This window comes from Spea bombifrons, chromosome 5 (assembly GCF_027358695.1).
Source record: "Spea bombifrons isolate aSpeBom1 chromosome 5, aSpeBom1.2.pri, whole genome shotgun sequence".
Lineage (NCBI taxonomy): Eukaryota > Metazoa > Chordata > Amphibia > Anura > Pelobatidae > Spea > Spea bombifrons.
Genome location: NC_071091.1, coordinates 47,465,040 through 47,481,228, shown reverse-complemented (window position 1 = coordinate 47,481,228; position 16,189 = coordinate 47,465,040). Strand labels below are relative to the sequence as shown.

Sequence of the window (16,189 nt, the reverse complement as noted above, 5' to 3'; positions counted from 1 at the left end):
TGAATAGTAAGGAAATGCTTGAGTCTAATATACTTGAAAATGTCTTAAGCTGGTATATCATATACTTCAATCAATGAGGGGAAAGGGGCCATTTGGGATCCGATAAAAAGATTGCCTATCTTTTCCACACCCAATAATCTCCAGCTTTCCAGCGAGAGGTCAGGGATGAAAAAAGAAAGGACATCAATCGGACAACACTTAGTAAATATAATCCCATCTTCCAAGCGTTTCTTAATTTTAAAGAAAGTAGATAAGACATCATTGATAATAAGACTAGAATTTTTTTTCTTTTTAAATTGAGTTTGAGGCATCCAAAAAAATAGGAAAGGATCTGATTTTTTACACACATGGTTCTCTATATCGTACCAACCTGGAACATTTTTCTCATTTGTCAAGTTCCAGGCTAACATGAAAGATATTTGTGAGGCTTCATATAACTCGTTCAAATCCGGGTAGCCAAGACAAAAATGACTAGACCACAGCCTACTTCTTCTTTATGGTGATTTTGTTGGCAATTTGTCCACAGGATTTGGCTGTAGTTTTGACCAATGTTCTCCTAGCACCATACGGAAAAAAAATCTGTAGTTTGGTTTCTGTAGATACTACCCAATTCTGACCAGGAACCTGAAATTTGACTGCCGCAAAGCAAAAAAAAATTAAGAAACTAATAGAACATTTATTTAAGATTAATTATTAAAGGCAATATTTACTATTGCTTTCAATAATTACTATGTAACTGTATTATTAGATAGTAGGCATATTGCTCTCATGCTGAACAAAGAACTAAGAACTTCCCGCTGCTAGTGCAAATCATAAAAAATAATTGCCATAGCACAGATAAAAATAAAACAGACCTGTGACTCAGCCGTTGCCGTCAGCTGCTTCTAAAAATAAAAAAGCTTCTACGAACTATTTTGTTCATTCCTACTAGCAGACAAGAAGTAAGCTTCATCGTGAAAGGATGAAGACACTTAAGTTTATTGGGGCTGAAGCATTTATTTTTAATGAAGAATATGCCAAGAAAAACATGAAGACTGTTGCTCACAATCTTTACCCACTTCTGTTGAAGGCATGTTATTTAAACGAGAAAGTGGAAGTAATCCACACATTGGTAGAAAACTGGCCACATGAAGATTTTATTCTTGGAAAAATACTAGGTAAAACTATCGACTGTCCTGAAGATCTCACTCATTGGTCATGTCGACTAAGTTTGGTTGCATGTTTAAGGGGCTTGAAGAATTACGTGTTAAATTCTTCTTCGTTGTATTCAAAGAAACTTAAATCGGTGGATATTACAGGTATAAAGGATATTGAATGTCAGCCATGCAAGTGCAAGAAGACTTTGGGAAGATGGGCAAGGACAGAGCTGCTCTCACAGACTTGTTTTGATCTTCTGATTGAAATGGCAAATGGGGAACTCAGTGCATCTATATCTAATCTTGACATTGATGTGTTGTGTAACCTTTTTGTTACGGAAAGGAATTATGAGGTTGTGGTTCAAGCTTTACTGATGAGACATCATTGTCCTCTCAAGATTCGATGTGTTGATTTCAGAGCTGATAGTCTATCCTCACAAAGACTTTTTTATATATTAAAGCTTGCTGAACCAGACTCACTACATAAATTAGAAATAGTTCACAATGTTCGACTAGATCTTTATGATCTCAAAGTTCTTCTTAATAATATAAATTTCCCAAAACTGTTTTCCCTTACTTTTCCTGCCAGAACATTTAATGTTCCTAGGTATACAACAGAAGATGACATTGTTTTGAGCAGCATTGGTGAGAAACTAAGCAACATGACACAACTGACTGAACTAAGCCTTTCATTTTCTACTCTGACAGGGAAAATAAGAAAACTACTAAGGTAAGGATGTTTGATGTTTTTTAGTAGCATTAGGCTTATTGTATTTTTTTGAACAAGGTATTATGAAACCCAGCACCAAATGATGTACACCAGGAGAAACAAAGATCGGTGTGCTATTCCCCGAAACGCACATTTGTGAAATAAATAACCCAAATACAAAATATCAAAATGTGCTTAGTGCTTCAAGTAAATAAAAACACGATTGTGTTTTATTTAAGGATTAACAACTGGTGACGTGTAAAAAAAAGAAGAATTATATTGTAGTATACACTGTGCTATAAATATGCATGAATTGTGTTTATTTTGTTGCAGTAACAGACAGAGTAGATATAATGGGCCAAGCAATATCTCCAAATGGTGAAACAACTGCAACCTTGACGTCAGAAATATAAGACAAATGTTTAGGATAATTGTAAATTGTGCAAAGGTTTATTGAAATGTAGTATCTTACAGCTCAATGTGTGGTGCAACAGTTCTATATTCTTAAAAGAAAGTTAAAAGAAAGTTTTATCAGTCTCTACGAAATTCTGTATGGAATTGAATCACCGGTCCCAGTTTGTGACACGGTTCGCCTTAAAAGTTAGGGTTCTTCTAAGCGTGATGGCAATTGCTTTTTCCTTTGCGTTTTATATCGTCAATGGGTACGGAACTGCTACACTACAAACTGAGATGTAAGATACATTTTAAAAAAAACTTACAAGAGAAGACAATTTTTCAGATGGACTGTAAATTGTATCTGAGGTCATGCCTATCCCCAGGGCCGGATTAATAGCATCATGGGCCTGGTGCCAAGGAATTTGGTGGGCCTTTTTACGGAAATAAAATAGACAGAATCTTAACTCCTTGGCATCCATGTGTACTGAATAAAGAGAACATCAGTGCTAGGCAGATAATATAGGATAGAATCTTACGTGATGGGACTGGCAGTATCAGTAAACTAAAAATGTCATCATACACCTGAAGCCACCATTTGGCGCCACCAATCCTTTTTAATAAAATTTGCAGATTGAAAGAGTAAATAACACAAATCCTTTACTTTTCTTCTCATGGATTTCTGGGTCTAGAAGTCCTCTGAAGTGACTACAAATTCAGGAGGCGTTTTATCTCTGGATAAGTAACAATTAAATAATTCAATTTATTCCTACAATAAGTAAAGTGCCAGGAAACAGATGACCAACCAGACACACCAGGACAGGCTCTGCCACACCAGCACCCAAACACACACACCAGGACAGGCCCTGCCACACCAACACCCAAACACACACACCAGGACAGGCCCTGCCACACCAACACCCAAACACACACATCAGGACAGGCCCTGCCACACCAACACCCAAACTCACACACCAGGACAGGTTCTGCAACACCAACATCCAAGCACACACACACCAGGACGGGTTCTGCAACACCAACACCCAAACACACACACCAGGACGGGTTCTGCAACACCTACACACAAACACACACTAGGACAGGCTTTGCCACACTGACACCCACATCAGGACGGGTTAACAATATTTTTTTAAAACATTTTCCACACTGCTTATGTCTTTTGTGTTTTTGCCCCCTTGTGTATCGCCCCCAGCCTGCCCCTCCCTTTGGTTTTGATTTATGTGATGGCCCCAGCTGCATCAATGCCACCAGCCCCAACATGTATTCGTGCACTACAGCGAGCCACCCATTGTGTCTTTATGCCCCCCAGCCAGCCCCACATTGTATATTTATCCCACCAGACAGGCTCCCTTTAGTATTGATTTATGTGATGTCCCAGCCAGCACCCCATGTGAATTTATGCCCCCACACCCTTGCGTATTGCTCCCAGCCAGCCCCACATTGTGTATTTATGCCACCCATCCAGCTTTAGTATCAAATCAGCCCTGGCACCCAGATTGTGTCCACGGGACCTGCCTAGCACCCAGATTGGAAGCATAGGACTTGCTATCTCTTCCCCAAAACTTTGCCCCTGTCTGTGGCATCTTTGCCCCAAAACACCCCCACGTGGCATCATGCCCCCAAAACAGCCTCCCTGTCCCATGCTCCCCACTTACATATCCATGCTATTCACTTATTCACCAATATTCATTAACAGATACTCATTCAGATATTGATTCATTCACAGATACTCATTAATCCGCTCATTCAAATACTCATTAACATGTACTCATTCACAAATATTAATTCACTCATTCACAGATACTCATTCATTCCCTCCTTCATGTACTCAATTCACTCATTTATTCACTCAATATCACATACTCATTCATTCAGCCTCCCCCACCCCTTACCCGAACAGCAGATGTCTCTGTGCTGCTTGGGGGGCCCACTGCATCCTTCTGTGTTGCTCGCACTCTGTGCGAACAACCTCTGTTTACTACACAAGGGATGCAGACGCGCAGCAGGGTCATGTGACCTACGTGACGTACGTGACTCTGCTGGATTCCTGCATCCCCTTGGCGGTACAAGAGACGTTGCTCGCATAGTATGTGAGCAACGCACGGGTAAGTAGCGGGCCCGGTCGTAACCGCGGGCTCAAGGGGAAGCTGCCCCTTTTGCCTGCATTAAAGACGGCCCTGGAGGCCGCTTCAGCCACGCATAGGCCCAGTCATTCTGGCCCTGACTGGGCCTATTTTCAGGTAGGGGCCTGGAGCTGCAGCTCCATCAGCCCCTACATTAATCCAGCCCTGCCTATCCCATGCATGTAGGGTCACCATCAGAGGAGTATATCCAGTACTCGTATATGAGGTCTGGGCACTTATTGGTTCACATAGCCAGATACTTGCGAGCTTTGGGACCCAGATGGCCCTCTTCCTGCGGATTGGGAGATAGGTACTCAAATTCTGACGGCGGTCCTGCATGCATGTTTGTATCGCTTCACTGCATTAATTTACCTCACTTTTCCATTGCTAAATCCTTTTATGTAATTACCGTATTTGCTCGATTATAAGACGACCCTGATTATAAGACGACCCCCCAAATCTGAATATTAATTTAGGAAAAAAAGAAAAAGCCTGAATATAAGACGACCCTATAGGAAAAAAGTTTTACCAGTAAATGTTAATTGATCTAAACTAGTTTTTTTTAATAAAAGCTATGATTGAGAAAAATATTTTGGTTTTATTTCCTTCTATTTTCCAACCTGCCCCCCAGTTATGCACATCTGCCCCACAAATGCCTTATACCCCCTATATGCCACTGTGCCCCATGATATGCCTTTTAACCCTCTAAATGCCACCGTGCCCCATGATATGCCTTTTAACCCAATATGCCACTGTGCCCCATGATATGCCTTTTGACCCCCTATGTGCCACTCTGCCTCCAGAAATGCTTTATACCCCTATATGCCACTCTGGCATTTAGAGGGTTAAAAGGCATATTATGGGGAAGAGTGGCATATAGGGAGGTTTAAGGCATTCAGGAGGCAGAGTGGCGTATAGAGGGTTAAAAAGGCATTTCTGGAGGCAGAGTGGCATTAAGGGGGTTAAAAGGCATTTCACAGAGTACTCTGCCTCCAGAAATGCCTTATGCCCCCCCCATTTAACACTCCCCCCCCAAACTTACCGGTGCTTCTGACTTCCCTGTCATGTAGCCGGGGCAGCGTGTAGATCCCACACACTTACGCTGCAGCCGGAAGGAGGCGTGGCTAGCAGCGGGGGTTGTCTGCGTCCATCGCGCAGACCTTCCCCGACTGTCAGAGATCAGAGTTCCCGGCACCGGTGCGGGGAACTCTGATCTCTGACAGCCGAGGAAGGTCTGCGTGATGGACGCAGACAACTCCCGCTGCTAGCCACACCTCCTTCCTGCTGCAGCGGTAGTTGTCTACGCGAATTGCGTAGACATCTACACGCTGCCCCAGCTACACACCGGGGACTCAGAAGTACCGGTAAGTGAGGCGGGGGGGGCTTTGGAGACGGGAGGATCCAGGTCCCCTGCAGCTGCGGGGGATCTGGATCTTAGTCGTCTCATAGTCAGACCTATTTGACGACCCCGATTGTAAGACGAGGGGTATTTTTCAGAGCATTTGCTCTTATAATCGAGCAAATACGGTAAATGTTTCTATCATTTACCCAGTCTCTCGTCTCTTCTACAAGCTATACATATTGAGATCTCTTAGTCTTTCTTCATGGCTGTTAGCCTGTAAACCAGACATATTGGCTCTTTTTAGGAACACCGGTATATACGGTATATGTATGTGGCTGCAGTCTTTTTCTGTAACAATTTAGACAAGTTAATCAGCATTTGAATGCTGTAACGAATAAAAAAATATAACATGTCATACATACATACAAATATTACTTTTAAAATATTAATGTATTTGTATTATTTTTCAGTGTCATGAATACACCTCTAAAAACACTGGAAGTCGCCAACTGCTCTCTGAACAATATAGACATGGCGTATTTGGCTAATAGCCTCCATGCAGATCATTTGGAAGTACTGGATCTCAGCGGACACAATGTCACAAGCCAATTTCCATCAATGTTCTATAAGCTTCTTTCTAAGGCTTCTCAGACACTGAAAATGTTGGTTCTTGAAGAATGTGATATTGGTGATATGCATGTCGATCTGCTAGCGTTGGGTTTGTCACATTGTTGCAGATTGCAGGAGTTTAAGTTTCTTGGAAACCCTATGACATCACTAGCTCTTATGCACTTATTCAACATATTTGTTGATCTTCCTATGTTGAAGTACATTGAATTTCCTGTACCAAAAGACTGCTATCCTTATGACGTCCTTTACCCTCTAGATGAAGAAACTCTAACTAAATTTGACCACCAAAAATATAACAGTATAAAGGAATCCCTTCTATTGATTTTGACACAAGCTAACCGCGAAGACATATTAGCTGTAACACCCCTTTTTGGAACTTACGATCCAGCAATCCAAGAGACCAGCAATGAACTTGGAGCCCATTTACTTACATCTTTTAAAGAAGCACTAGATAATATTACAATATCATTGCAAAAGTTAAAATAAGCCCACAATCATGCAAGTGTTTGTAATATAAAAGTTCTCTTTTAAGTTTTGGAGATGAATGCAAAATTAACCCACTTTTAATCAATCTGCAACAAAAACTGGTTGAAAGCAGCTTCAATTATCTAACCGATCACCTGTGATTGTTATACAGTAAGTAATAACAGTATGGTATAACAATACTAATGTTGTGCCTTATTGTTGATGACCTTAACGACCAGTCTAAAAAATAGTGTATTACAGCTAGGGTACAATCCACGGTTGCACTCACATATTCAATGGTTAATGTGTGCTCCATGGAATATGTGAGTGCAACACCCAATTTATAAAGGTGGATTGTACCCTAGCTGTATTACACTAATTGTGTTTTTTGCTCCTTTTTTCTCTTACTTTAAGACTTATTGCATTAAGAAGCCATCTACATCCAGAACATATATACAGGTTATGTAAATGTATGCTTATTACCAACAGATTTATGCTAGAGTGCACTTAATACTTTATCTGCACTATTTCATGTGATATTCTCGCTGTATGTGGAGGGGAAACCACAAAATTAAGGTGCTGCTGGCATAGAAGGGAGAGCACAGGAACAGTCACATTTTTTTTGTGTGTGTGACAGAAAAATCATTGATATGATTAAATAAAAGCTAGTGTTAAATAATGTAGACTCACACAAATCTTGGCCATTCTCCATCTGCCCCAAATGCTAATGCAGCGCTCCTCCAGGAGGCACAACACAGTTGGACTCGCTTCATCTCCATTCTTGACATTCAAATGGGCAAATGAGCGGGTGTCAGGAGGAAGCAGAAATGTGTAGAGCAAGGTAAAATCAGGCTCAACAGGATCGACTTCACACAGTTTGAATATTAAATAATGTATATAATACAAATTATACAATGTATTTATTGTATTCAATGATGTATTAATAAGCCATAAGTGTGCAGACAATGCACAGAGATTGTCAGAGTTTGTCTTTAATGTCTTTTATGAGGTTTCCATAAAATGAAAATATTGATATTGAATTTGTCATAATGTTTGACTCTTGTTACTACAAAATGTTATGTGATTAAGTGAGATCATATCCATAGAAACCTTTGTACACCATAGAGAATAGTCATGATTGAAAAGTACAACTGATAATGTTTAGTGTATTAAATATGGATTATCCACAGTTGATATTTTTTACTGCCTTTGGTTCTGTCCAGTGATTATTCATTACTGCAGAAAAGTACATGTCTAAACAAATTCTTAAATAAATGTTTCAATTGACAGCATCTTGGGGCCCTCTTTGGAATAGTAACAGAGACCATACATTTCTCATCATCTACCAAAAAATGGATTTACCCTCGATGGCCTACAGTAGATATAATGTATGATCGTTTGCTTCATAAGTTCAGGGTGGACTGGGTATAATCCTCTAGAAAAAAAGAGTGATATTTTTTTCCAAAAAGGTCCATCAATATTACACAATTCCCATTACATAAAAGCATGTACTTGAACAGACATTTGAGAAGGGGCAGAGGTGGTAGATAGCGAGAAGGGGCAGAGTGGGGAAAGGCAGTGAGAAGGGGCAGAGGTGGTAGATAGTGATAAAGGGGGAGAGGGGATAGATAGTGAGAAGGGGGAGTTTTGTGACAAGATTTTTTTCCTTTCTTTTTTTGGGATGGGGGGCGCCAGAGGAGTAGTCCGCACAGGACGCCAGAACACCTAAAGCCGGCTCTGGTTGTTGACTTCTATACTTAGCTACTTTTCATTTGTGATTTATACTGATGTAATTGCCTTTGTCACTTCAAGTCAAGTTATTGACTCAAGTCCAGAAAGAATCCATTCCCTTTAGTCAATTCTCACTTTTACCCAGAGATTTGAAGAAATAGCAAATATTGCTAAACCCTTTTGCCTGGCAGGCCATAATCTATCACCGTTCAGATAACTGATTTTAGACTATTTCCTTTATTTATCTAGTGGTGGTAATTGAGGAAATATCCATGATCAAGCACATACACAAGTTAATATCCATGCTCACACACGCATGTAATATATATATATGCCTATTTTTTGTCCCAGTCCAGGCCTATATATATAGGCCTGGACTGGGACAAAAAATAGGCATATGGCATTTAAGACTGAGCAGCCCCTTTTTATTTATTTAATTATTTATGGGTAGTTATGGTTAATGGGGTGTTTAGGGTTAATTTAGGGCCAGTTATGGCTAGCGGTCACTTAGCATTTCAAAGAATCCAGTATCTATGAGGGGATACAGGCATATGGTGGATCAAGTAGATATAGCGGCATCTCCACTGTAAGATTTCACACCTTGTAGAAGGCCCTTGTTGGAGTCCGAGCTTCAAAAGAAGCATGTGGTGCCACAAGGTCTTTTAAGATAAATTTATCTTAAAAGACCTTTTGGCACCACATGCCTATACAATCAAATTAACCCCTCTCATACTGAAATTGGCCATACCATCTCTACCGGGTAGCAAGTCCATGTACGTATTACACAAGTTGGTGTGACACAAACATCTACGATCATACACGCACACACACACACACATACACACAAATAAACATCTACGATCACACACACACACACACACACACACACAAGTACACATGCATCCATATATATATATATAATTTAGAAAGGGCCCTTCCCTCCAGGATCAGTGTGGTCCAGGTTGGAAGGGCCCTTTCTAAACTCTTTTGAGCCGGTACGAGGAGACAGGGTGAAGGGGTGGCCGGGGGTGCACCAGGCCCCCTGTGTAGTTATGCCAGTGATTATATATGTGGTATTTATTTGTTTTCTGGAGACATTCCATATTCATTATTGGAGCCCAGCTCCCAATCACTTTACATTATTATTATTATTATCTTTTATTTATATAGCGCCAACAATTTATGCAGCGCTTATTACAATGCATATATTCAAGGGGTCTGACAAGACGAGAATTGACAGACTAAGACAAACCGATACATTAGGTGGAGAGAGCCCTGCTCGCAATTTTACAATCTTGAAGGAATGGGGTGACAAACATAAGGAGCAGAGAAAAGGTGAGAGGTAGTGTGGTGGTTGTGTCAGTGACAGGGAAGTTCTAGCAGCTAAAGTGGTTTGCTTCTCTGAAGAAGTGAGTTTTGAGATGTTTCATGAATGTTGGGAGGGAAAGAGGTAATCTATCACTCCAGTAAAAGACCCAATTCTTTAAGCTTGTTTCCTGGCTGGGATGGAGTTTGTGGCTGGAGCTTTCAATGTAAGCAGCCTGCATTGGTTGTAGGTGAACCACATACAGAACCTGCTTCAGTGATCCAACCAAGCCCTTACATGAGCCAATTTTGCTGGCATTATATATCGATTAGTCCTTTAGGCAAAAAAAAAACATTGGGGTAGTAAGATGAATGGGCAAAAACTCCCACAGAAACACTTCAAAATCTTGTGGAAAGCCTTCCCAGAAGAGCGGACGCTATTATAGCTACAGAGGGTAACCAACTACATATGCGCCCCACACACTAAACAGGTGTCTAGATTGCCTTGTACATGATCTGGGGAAGGCTGAAAAATAAGACGACGCTATAATGCATTAAAGCGCATATCATTAATGGAGTGGACCAGGCCCGTAGGAAGGGGTAGACTCTACCTTTAGCATGGGGGATAAACATCAAGGGCTTGTTGGGTTTTGGGCTTGTAGTTGATACTATACTTCTCATTGCCGCATTGCTTCGCACTGTGTATACATTACTGATCCTGGCTGTAAGGACTCACCAAGACACACACACCGTACACACATTCTGGAAACACTGTAAAAGAGGGAAGGAAACGAGGGAAGAGAGATTTACGACTGAAGTTGCAACGACCTTTCAATAAAGGTTGCTTCGGTGCAGAAATTACGGTTTTTCCAGCAAGATTCCTCATAATAACACATCGTTCAGAATTACAGAAAACAGCCACCTCATCTAGACTAGTTTAAGTGATTTGTCCTACCTAACGGACATGCATAATTCATCCAAATCAATTATTTATATGGCAGCTACAGCGCAAGAGAAGCATTCAGCCTTTCGAGCCACAAACGGTTAAAATCACATTATCCAAAACACCACCGCAGCCTTGCTTTTTGGATGGAATTACTTTCCGTAGAGGTCTAATGGGAGGGCGTGTATTCTTATGTTTTCGCTTTGTCACCCGGAAACAGTTCGTTTTGCGGAACTCCTTCCTGACACAAATTGCTGTCGAGGCTGCGGCGTGAGTTTATGTATAAACCAAGCGCGGCAAAATGTTTAAAATGTTAAATTAGAAGCGTTCAAATTGCTCCCTCGGTTTATTCTAGGAAATAGGGATCGCATCTGACATTTCTTTTACACCGATTAACGACGTCTTTTGATAGGATTTGTTTGGGGTAACCAAGCTGTTTTTTTTTTTTTTTGGTAGGCTTATACTTTCAGACTTACTATGTCGAATAAACGAAAGCGGCAGGAAGATTTCCAGAAAGTGAAGCTAAAAGTTGGAAAGAAAAAACCCAGAGCAGACAATGCTACCGAAGTCAACTTTCGTTCTAAGTCTGTTCATCTGAGTGAACAGTTAAAAGGCGACACCTCGCTGCCCACTACGAAAAGAAAGCTCAACATCACAGTACGTCATATTCCTATGCTGAATGTTCATCATATGTTTTCGGCGGCTATAGATACGTTTTTTAATGTGATCATTATAATGTGATATGTTTATAAATATCTCTTACAACTGTTTGGTTCTTAACTGACTTAATGTGACTTTGTATTTACAGAGGTTTTTATACATTATAGTATAGATTATATTAGACTTTGTCAGGGCTAGAATATACATGAAGGCATAAGTATTTAAAATGTGTAAAGGCTGGGCATACCTCATGTACAAAATGTTAATATTCTTGTATTAATCTACATAAATACAAGCGTTCCTGACTCTTACAATACATTTTGGCCTTTGGCATTTCTATGGAAAATTTATACTTTTCTATCGTTCTGTTACTTTTTAGTAATAGTGGCATATAAAACAATGTAGCTTCGCTTGGGGGGGGTAAAGCGGGTTTTAGTTAATTTAGATCAAATCAACTTCCTTTATGTGCAGACCTGGTTGCAGCTCTATTAGAAGTTTGGGTGACTCAGTCCATGCAAACACCAAGCTAAGCAGACTTCTTATGATGGTGCTAAAGAGGTTTCCTTTATTGACGTTTGTTAGTTTATAACAGAGCCATTCTATTGTGTACAACAAGGTAGTATAAGTAGTCCGTGTTTTGTAGAAAAGATTGTTCCAAGACGCATACGACCTGGAAGCATGCAGCTGTGTTAATACGTTATTATTTTACATAGTTCCAACAATTTACTTAGCGCATCTTATAATACAATATTCAAAGGCATTAGGTAAATATGCTGCTGCAATCTTTAAAGTGAAAGTAATGTACAGAAACAAGTAGCAAGAGTGCCAACAATTAATGTGAGAGTTGTCTTAGTGGCACAAAAGTCTTAGCTGCAAAGATGGTACTCTTCTGAAAAAGTGGGCTTTGAGGATTTTCTTGAATATTGATGAGCAAGAGTGAAAGGTAAAAGCGAGAGGTGGTAAGCGAGAAGGAAATCCGTAGCCCGCAAGAAGAACGTAAGAATTTAATAGTATAATGGAGGACTTTGTATATTAGTGGAATCATTTAAAATTTCCGTAATTAAGTTTAAAACTGTTAAAAACAACAGAATATTTTTGCAAACTTTTTTAAGTGGTGAACTTTGGGTGGGACCACATTTGTATAGCTTTCATTCATAGTTGCTCCTAATGTGGGCTATGTATATATTTGAATATATGAATTTTGTAATACCAATGTTTTGATTCCTTTAACAACTCTTGCCATTATTTCATAGATACTAGATAAATAAAAATGTTTTGTTAATGTGTATGCAGTGTTCTTTGTTGCTTCGTATAACCCTGAGTTTTTTTTGTTTTGTTTTTTTTTTTATATAGGATCTTCTATCCCAGATTCACCATTACAATACTGGCGTTAAACATAGTGCTCTGGTAGGCCTGCAAGAACTCCTGTCTGCTCACCCATCAGTGATCGATACACATATTTCTAGCATAATAGCAGAAGTGGCTGCGGTTTTTACAGATAAAGAGCCAACTGTAAGAATAGCTGCTGTTTCTCTCCTGAAATGCTTGGCTCCCTTGATTCCGCAGGAAAAAGTTGCACCTTTTTTCCCGCTTGTAAGTGCTCACCTCTCCAGCGCTATGACTCATATCATAGTTGATATTCAGGAAGACTCGTTGAAGATATTGGATATCCTTTTGGAACAATATCCTGACCTACTAATTGATCGTAGCAGCATGCTCTTAAACAATTTCTTGGAACTTATTTCTCACCAAAACAACTCAAAAGAAAAAGGTGGAGAAAAACCATCTGCCTGGACCTTGTCTATAAATCCTAACAGAAAAATTACTTCTCAAAAGTGGAGGTTAAGTGTTCTGAATAGATTAAAGAAGTTCCTTCAAGCACTGGTGAGACAAGCTATGGAAAAGTTTCCAGACACAGAAAACTTGGAAAATGTTTTTTCCTCTAGAAAATGCCTAGATGTTGTTTGGACTGAACATACACGTAGCAGACAACCTATTAAATTATATGAAAGTGGTGAACAGCAACAATCATCTTTCCGATTAAGGTAAGGTTTGTACAGCTTGTTTGCTGAGCTAGTATTCCTGTAAACAGGTTAAAATCCTCAGTGAAGGTCATGGAGCAAAGTCATTGAGCAAAGTCTTCAAACACGTTGGAGAAGAATGATTTTTATGAACACTTTCCCTAATTTTCTTAATTGCAAACTAAAACGATTTTGCTTTTCAGATTGGCTCAATTAAAAAAAAAATAATACATTGTGCTCACAAGTATAGAGATGAAATGGTATCCATGGCAGTGGGATGTATGGGATAGGCATAACAGTATCCTGAATCCAGGACAAGGACAGATTCTCTGGCTCAGGAAAAATGGGCAGTCTAGGTGGACCTAACGGCTTATTATCTGCCATCAAATTCCATGTTTCTACATTGTATTGAGAAAACCTCAAATGTACTTCTTTATCTTGTTTATCCTCGTTTATTTGGGAGTACAATGTGAAGAAATAAAGTAGAGTTGCATGTGTCTAGGTATACTATAGGAAGCTTCCATGTTTTTCCAAGCTATCCTAATAGCCTTTTTTGGGGGCACCCAGTTGGGCAATTTCAACAATGCCGCTTGATCATTTTGTATTGTATTTGGAAAATATATTCAGCCCTCATCCCACCACCTACGTGTTTTTTCCCTTCCTGTTGTAACACTCTGCTTGTTTCTTTTTTCTTTTTTTCTTTTTTGTTCACCTCCAGCTACTAGTATGTTTTTCTCTTGCTCCATAAACCTGTATTCTTAAAACCTAAAAAACATATTTGTTCTTACTCCTTTTGCCACCTTCTTTGGAATATCAGTACTTATTTACACCAATCCTTCTTTTTTTTAATGACATATGTTTCCTGAATATTGCTGATCACAATGTAAAAGGACTATAATACCAGGTAGAGAAACAAGTAGTCTTTCACTTAGAAACTGACATGATTGTTTACTGTAATAGTGTTTGCTACCACCTCTTTTCCATGGATACCGGTCTATGTTCATAGGCATCGGGAGTCCGCATTTGTGTCTTCCAAATGTTTCCTTCTTTGGCCATTAAGTGATTGAGCCGAGTGCGCTCTGCTGAAAATCTGGATTTGGGACCTGTTAGTTAAGCTAAGAGAACACTCATTGGGGAAAAAAATAAATAATGCATTCTTGCATTTCTATACTTGCCCATCGTAAGTATTTTTATGTATGATGCCATGTACTACTTTCTCTTGTCATGATATTTTTCTTTTGTTTTCATAAGGACTCTGATAGGAATAACGGGCAACTCAGATGAAGGTTTGTCTTCAGCAACTAACCTTAAGGTATTCATTCAGGCAATAGTCCCACTGTTGATTGAATGCTGGGTTGAAGAATTTCCTGAAGCTGAATATGGAAACCCTCTTAATCCTGTATCACATAATCTACTACAGCAGGTGCTAAGCATTGTTTCTCTGCTATGGAAGCTTAGCGAGCATCAAGATGAATCTCACAAAATGGTAGGAAAACAGCATTTTATGGAACAGTTAACTCTTCTGTTGTGTTCTGTGACCAATAATTATTTTACATGCCTGGATGATGCCTAGCATATGCAAATTAGATGATTCAGGTCTCGTATAACCACTAAATAGTACCATTGCATGCGTGTAATATGCTTTGAAAATCCATAATTATGAATTCTCAATTTGCACAAGAAAATCCTGCCTGTCTGAAAAAGAAACAAATAGCAATCTGCCCTAAATGAAAAAGGAAAGCTGGGTAATCAAGAACAAAACATACAGAGAGACAAAAAGCTCAAACTGATGTAATGCTAGGTGTGGTATCCAAACTCTAACCTTAAAGCAAGTATAATATACCAAGAAAAATCCATAGACATAAAATAGAAAAAATAATTGTCTCAATAAAACAAAATAACTAGTAAATATTAAGTGGTATATTTGCTTTGTGTATGACCACAAGCCACACAACAAATGTATTTGTGATAGTCTTCTGTCTTTCTTCATAATACTGTTACTATACTTGAAAAAATAAACACAACATGTATATAGAGTGACACCATTTTTCATACAATCCGTCTTGTCTTATGACAAATAGAGGTCAAACACTAAGATCCAGATCCTCCTCTTTGGCAGCCTTCACTGGCTGCCAAAGAGGAGGATCTGGATCTTAGTGTTTGAACTCTATTTGTCATAAGGTCTGTGCACTGCGCGCAGACATCTCCCGCTACTGCCCTCCTCTTCCGCCGGGGCTTCTATGATGGAGCACCAGCGTGACACGACCTTCTGGTGCTCCGCCTTGAAAGTACCGGCCAGCAGCAGCGGAGGTTGTCTGCACGCATTGCGCAACATTCGCCAGCTGCCAGAGAGGAGGATCCGCTGCAGGATCCTCCTCTCTGGCAGCCGGTGGGCGTCTGTGCGTTGCACGCAGACAACCTCCGCTACTGTCGACACCTCCACTGGGGCTTCTATCAAAGAACACCGGCATCACATGACCTTCTGGTGCTCAGTCATAGAAGCTCCAGCGGAAGTGCTGGCCAGCAAGAGAGGTTGTCTACACGCATCGCTCAGACTTTCACCGGTTGCCTCTACTAGACACCAAGGAGTCTGGAGCATGGGGGGTTAGTCTGGGGGGGGGTGGGCAGAGTGTCATATCTGAGGGCACTATGGCATATCTGAGGGCACTATGGCATATAGTGGGGTATAAGGTGTCACAGGCAGGACTAC

General features: G+C 40.1%; 2 protein-coding genes across 4 annotated transcripts in view; both read left to right on the top strand.

Annotated features, from left to right (window-relative positions):
• The first annotated feature begins 942 nt into the window (after window positions 1–942).
• On the top strand, window positions 943–7,418 carry LRRC14B (leucine rich repeat containing 14B). Its single transcript, XM_053466099.1, has 2 exons — window positions 943–1,866; window positions 6,195–7,418. The coding sequence occupies exons 1-2, from the start codon at window positions 962–964 to the stop codon at window positions 6,838–6,840; spliced, it is 1,551 nt and encodes a 516-aa protein (XP_053322074.1). The 5' UTR covers window positions 943–961; the 3' UTR covers window positions 6,841–7,418.
• A 3,605-nt stretch (window positions 7,419–11,023) lies between these two features.
• The window catches only part of TEX10 (testis expressed 10), a 38,988-nt gene continuing 33,822 nt past the window's right edge, over window positions 11,024–16,189 (top strand). For 2 of the 3 annotated variants that reach the window (XM_053466096.1, XM_053466093.1), the window contains exons 1-4: window positions 11,024–11,068; window positions 11,255–11,455; window positions 12,812–13,503; window positions 14,731–14,965. In XM_053466096.1, coding sequence (XP_053322071.1) covers window positions 11,276–11,455; window positions 12,812–13,503; window positions 14,731–14,965 — 1,107 coding nt within the window. In that variant the 5' untranslated portion in view covers window positions 11,024–11,068; window positions 11,255–11,275. Of the gene's footprint in view, window positions 11,079–11,254; window positions 11,456–12,811; window positions 13,504–14,730; window positions 14,966–16,189 lie in introns of all 3 variants that reach the window. The other variant, XM_053466095.1, reaches the window with a different exon arrangement.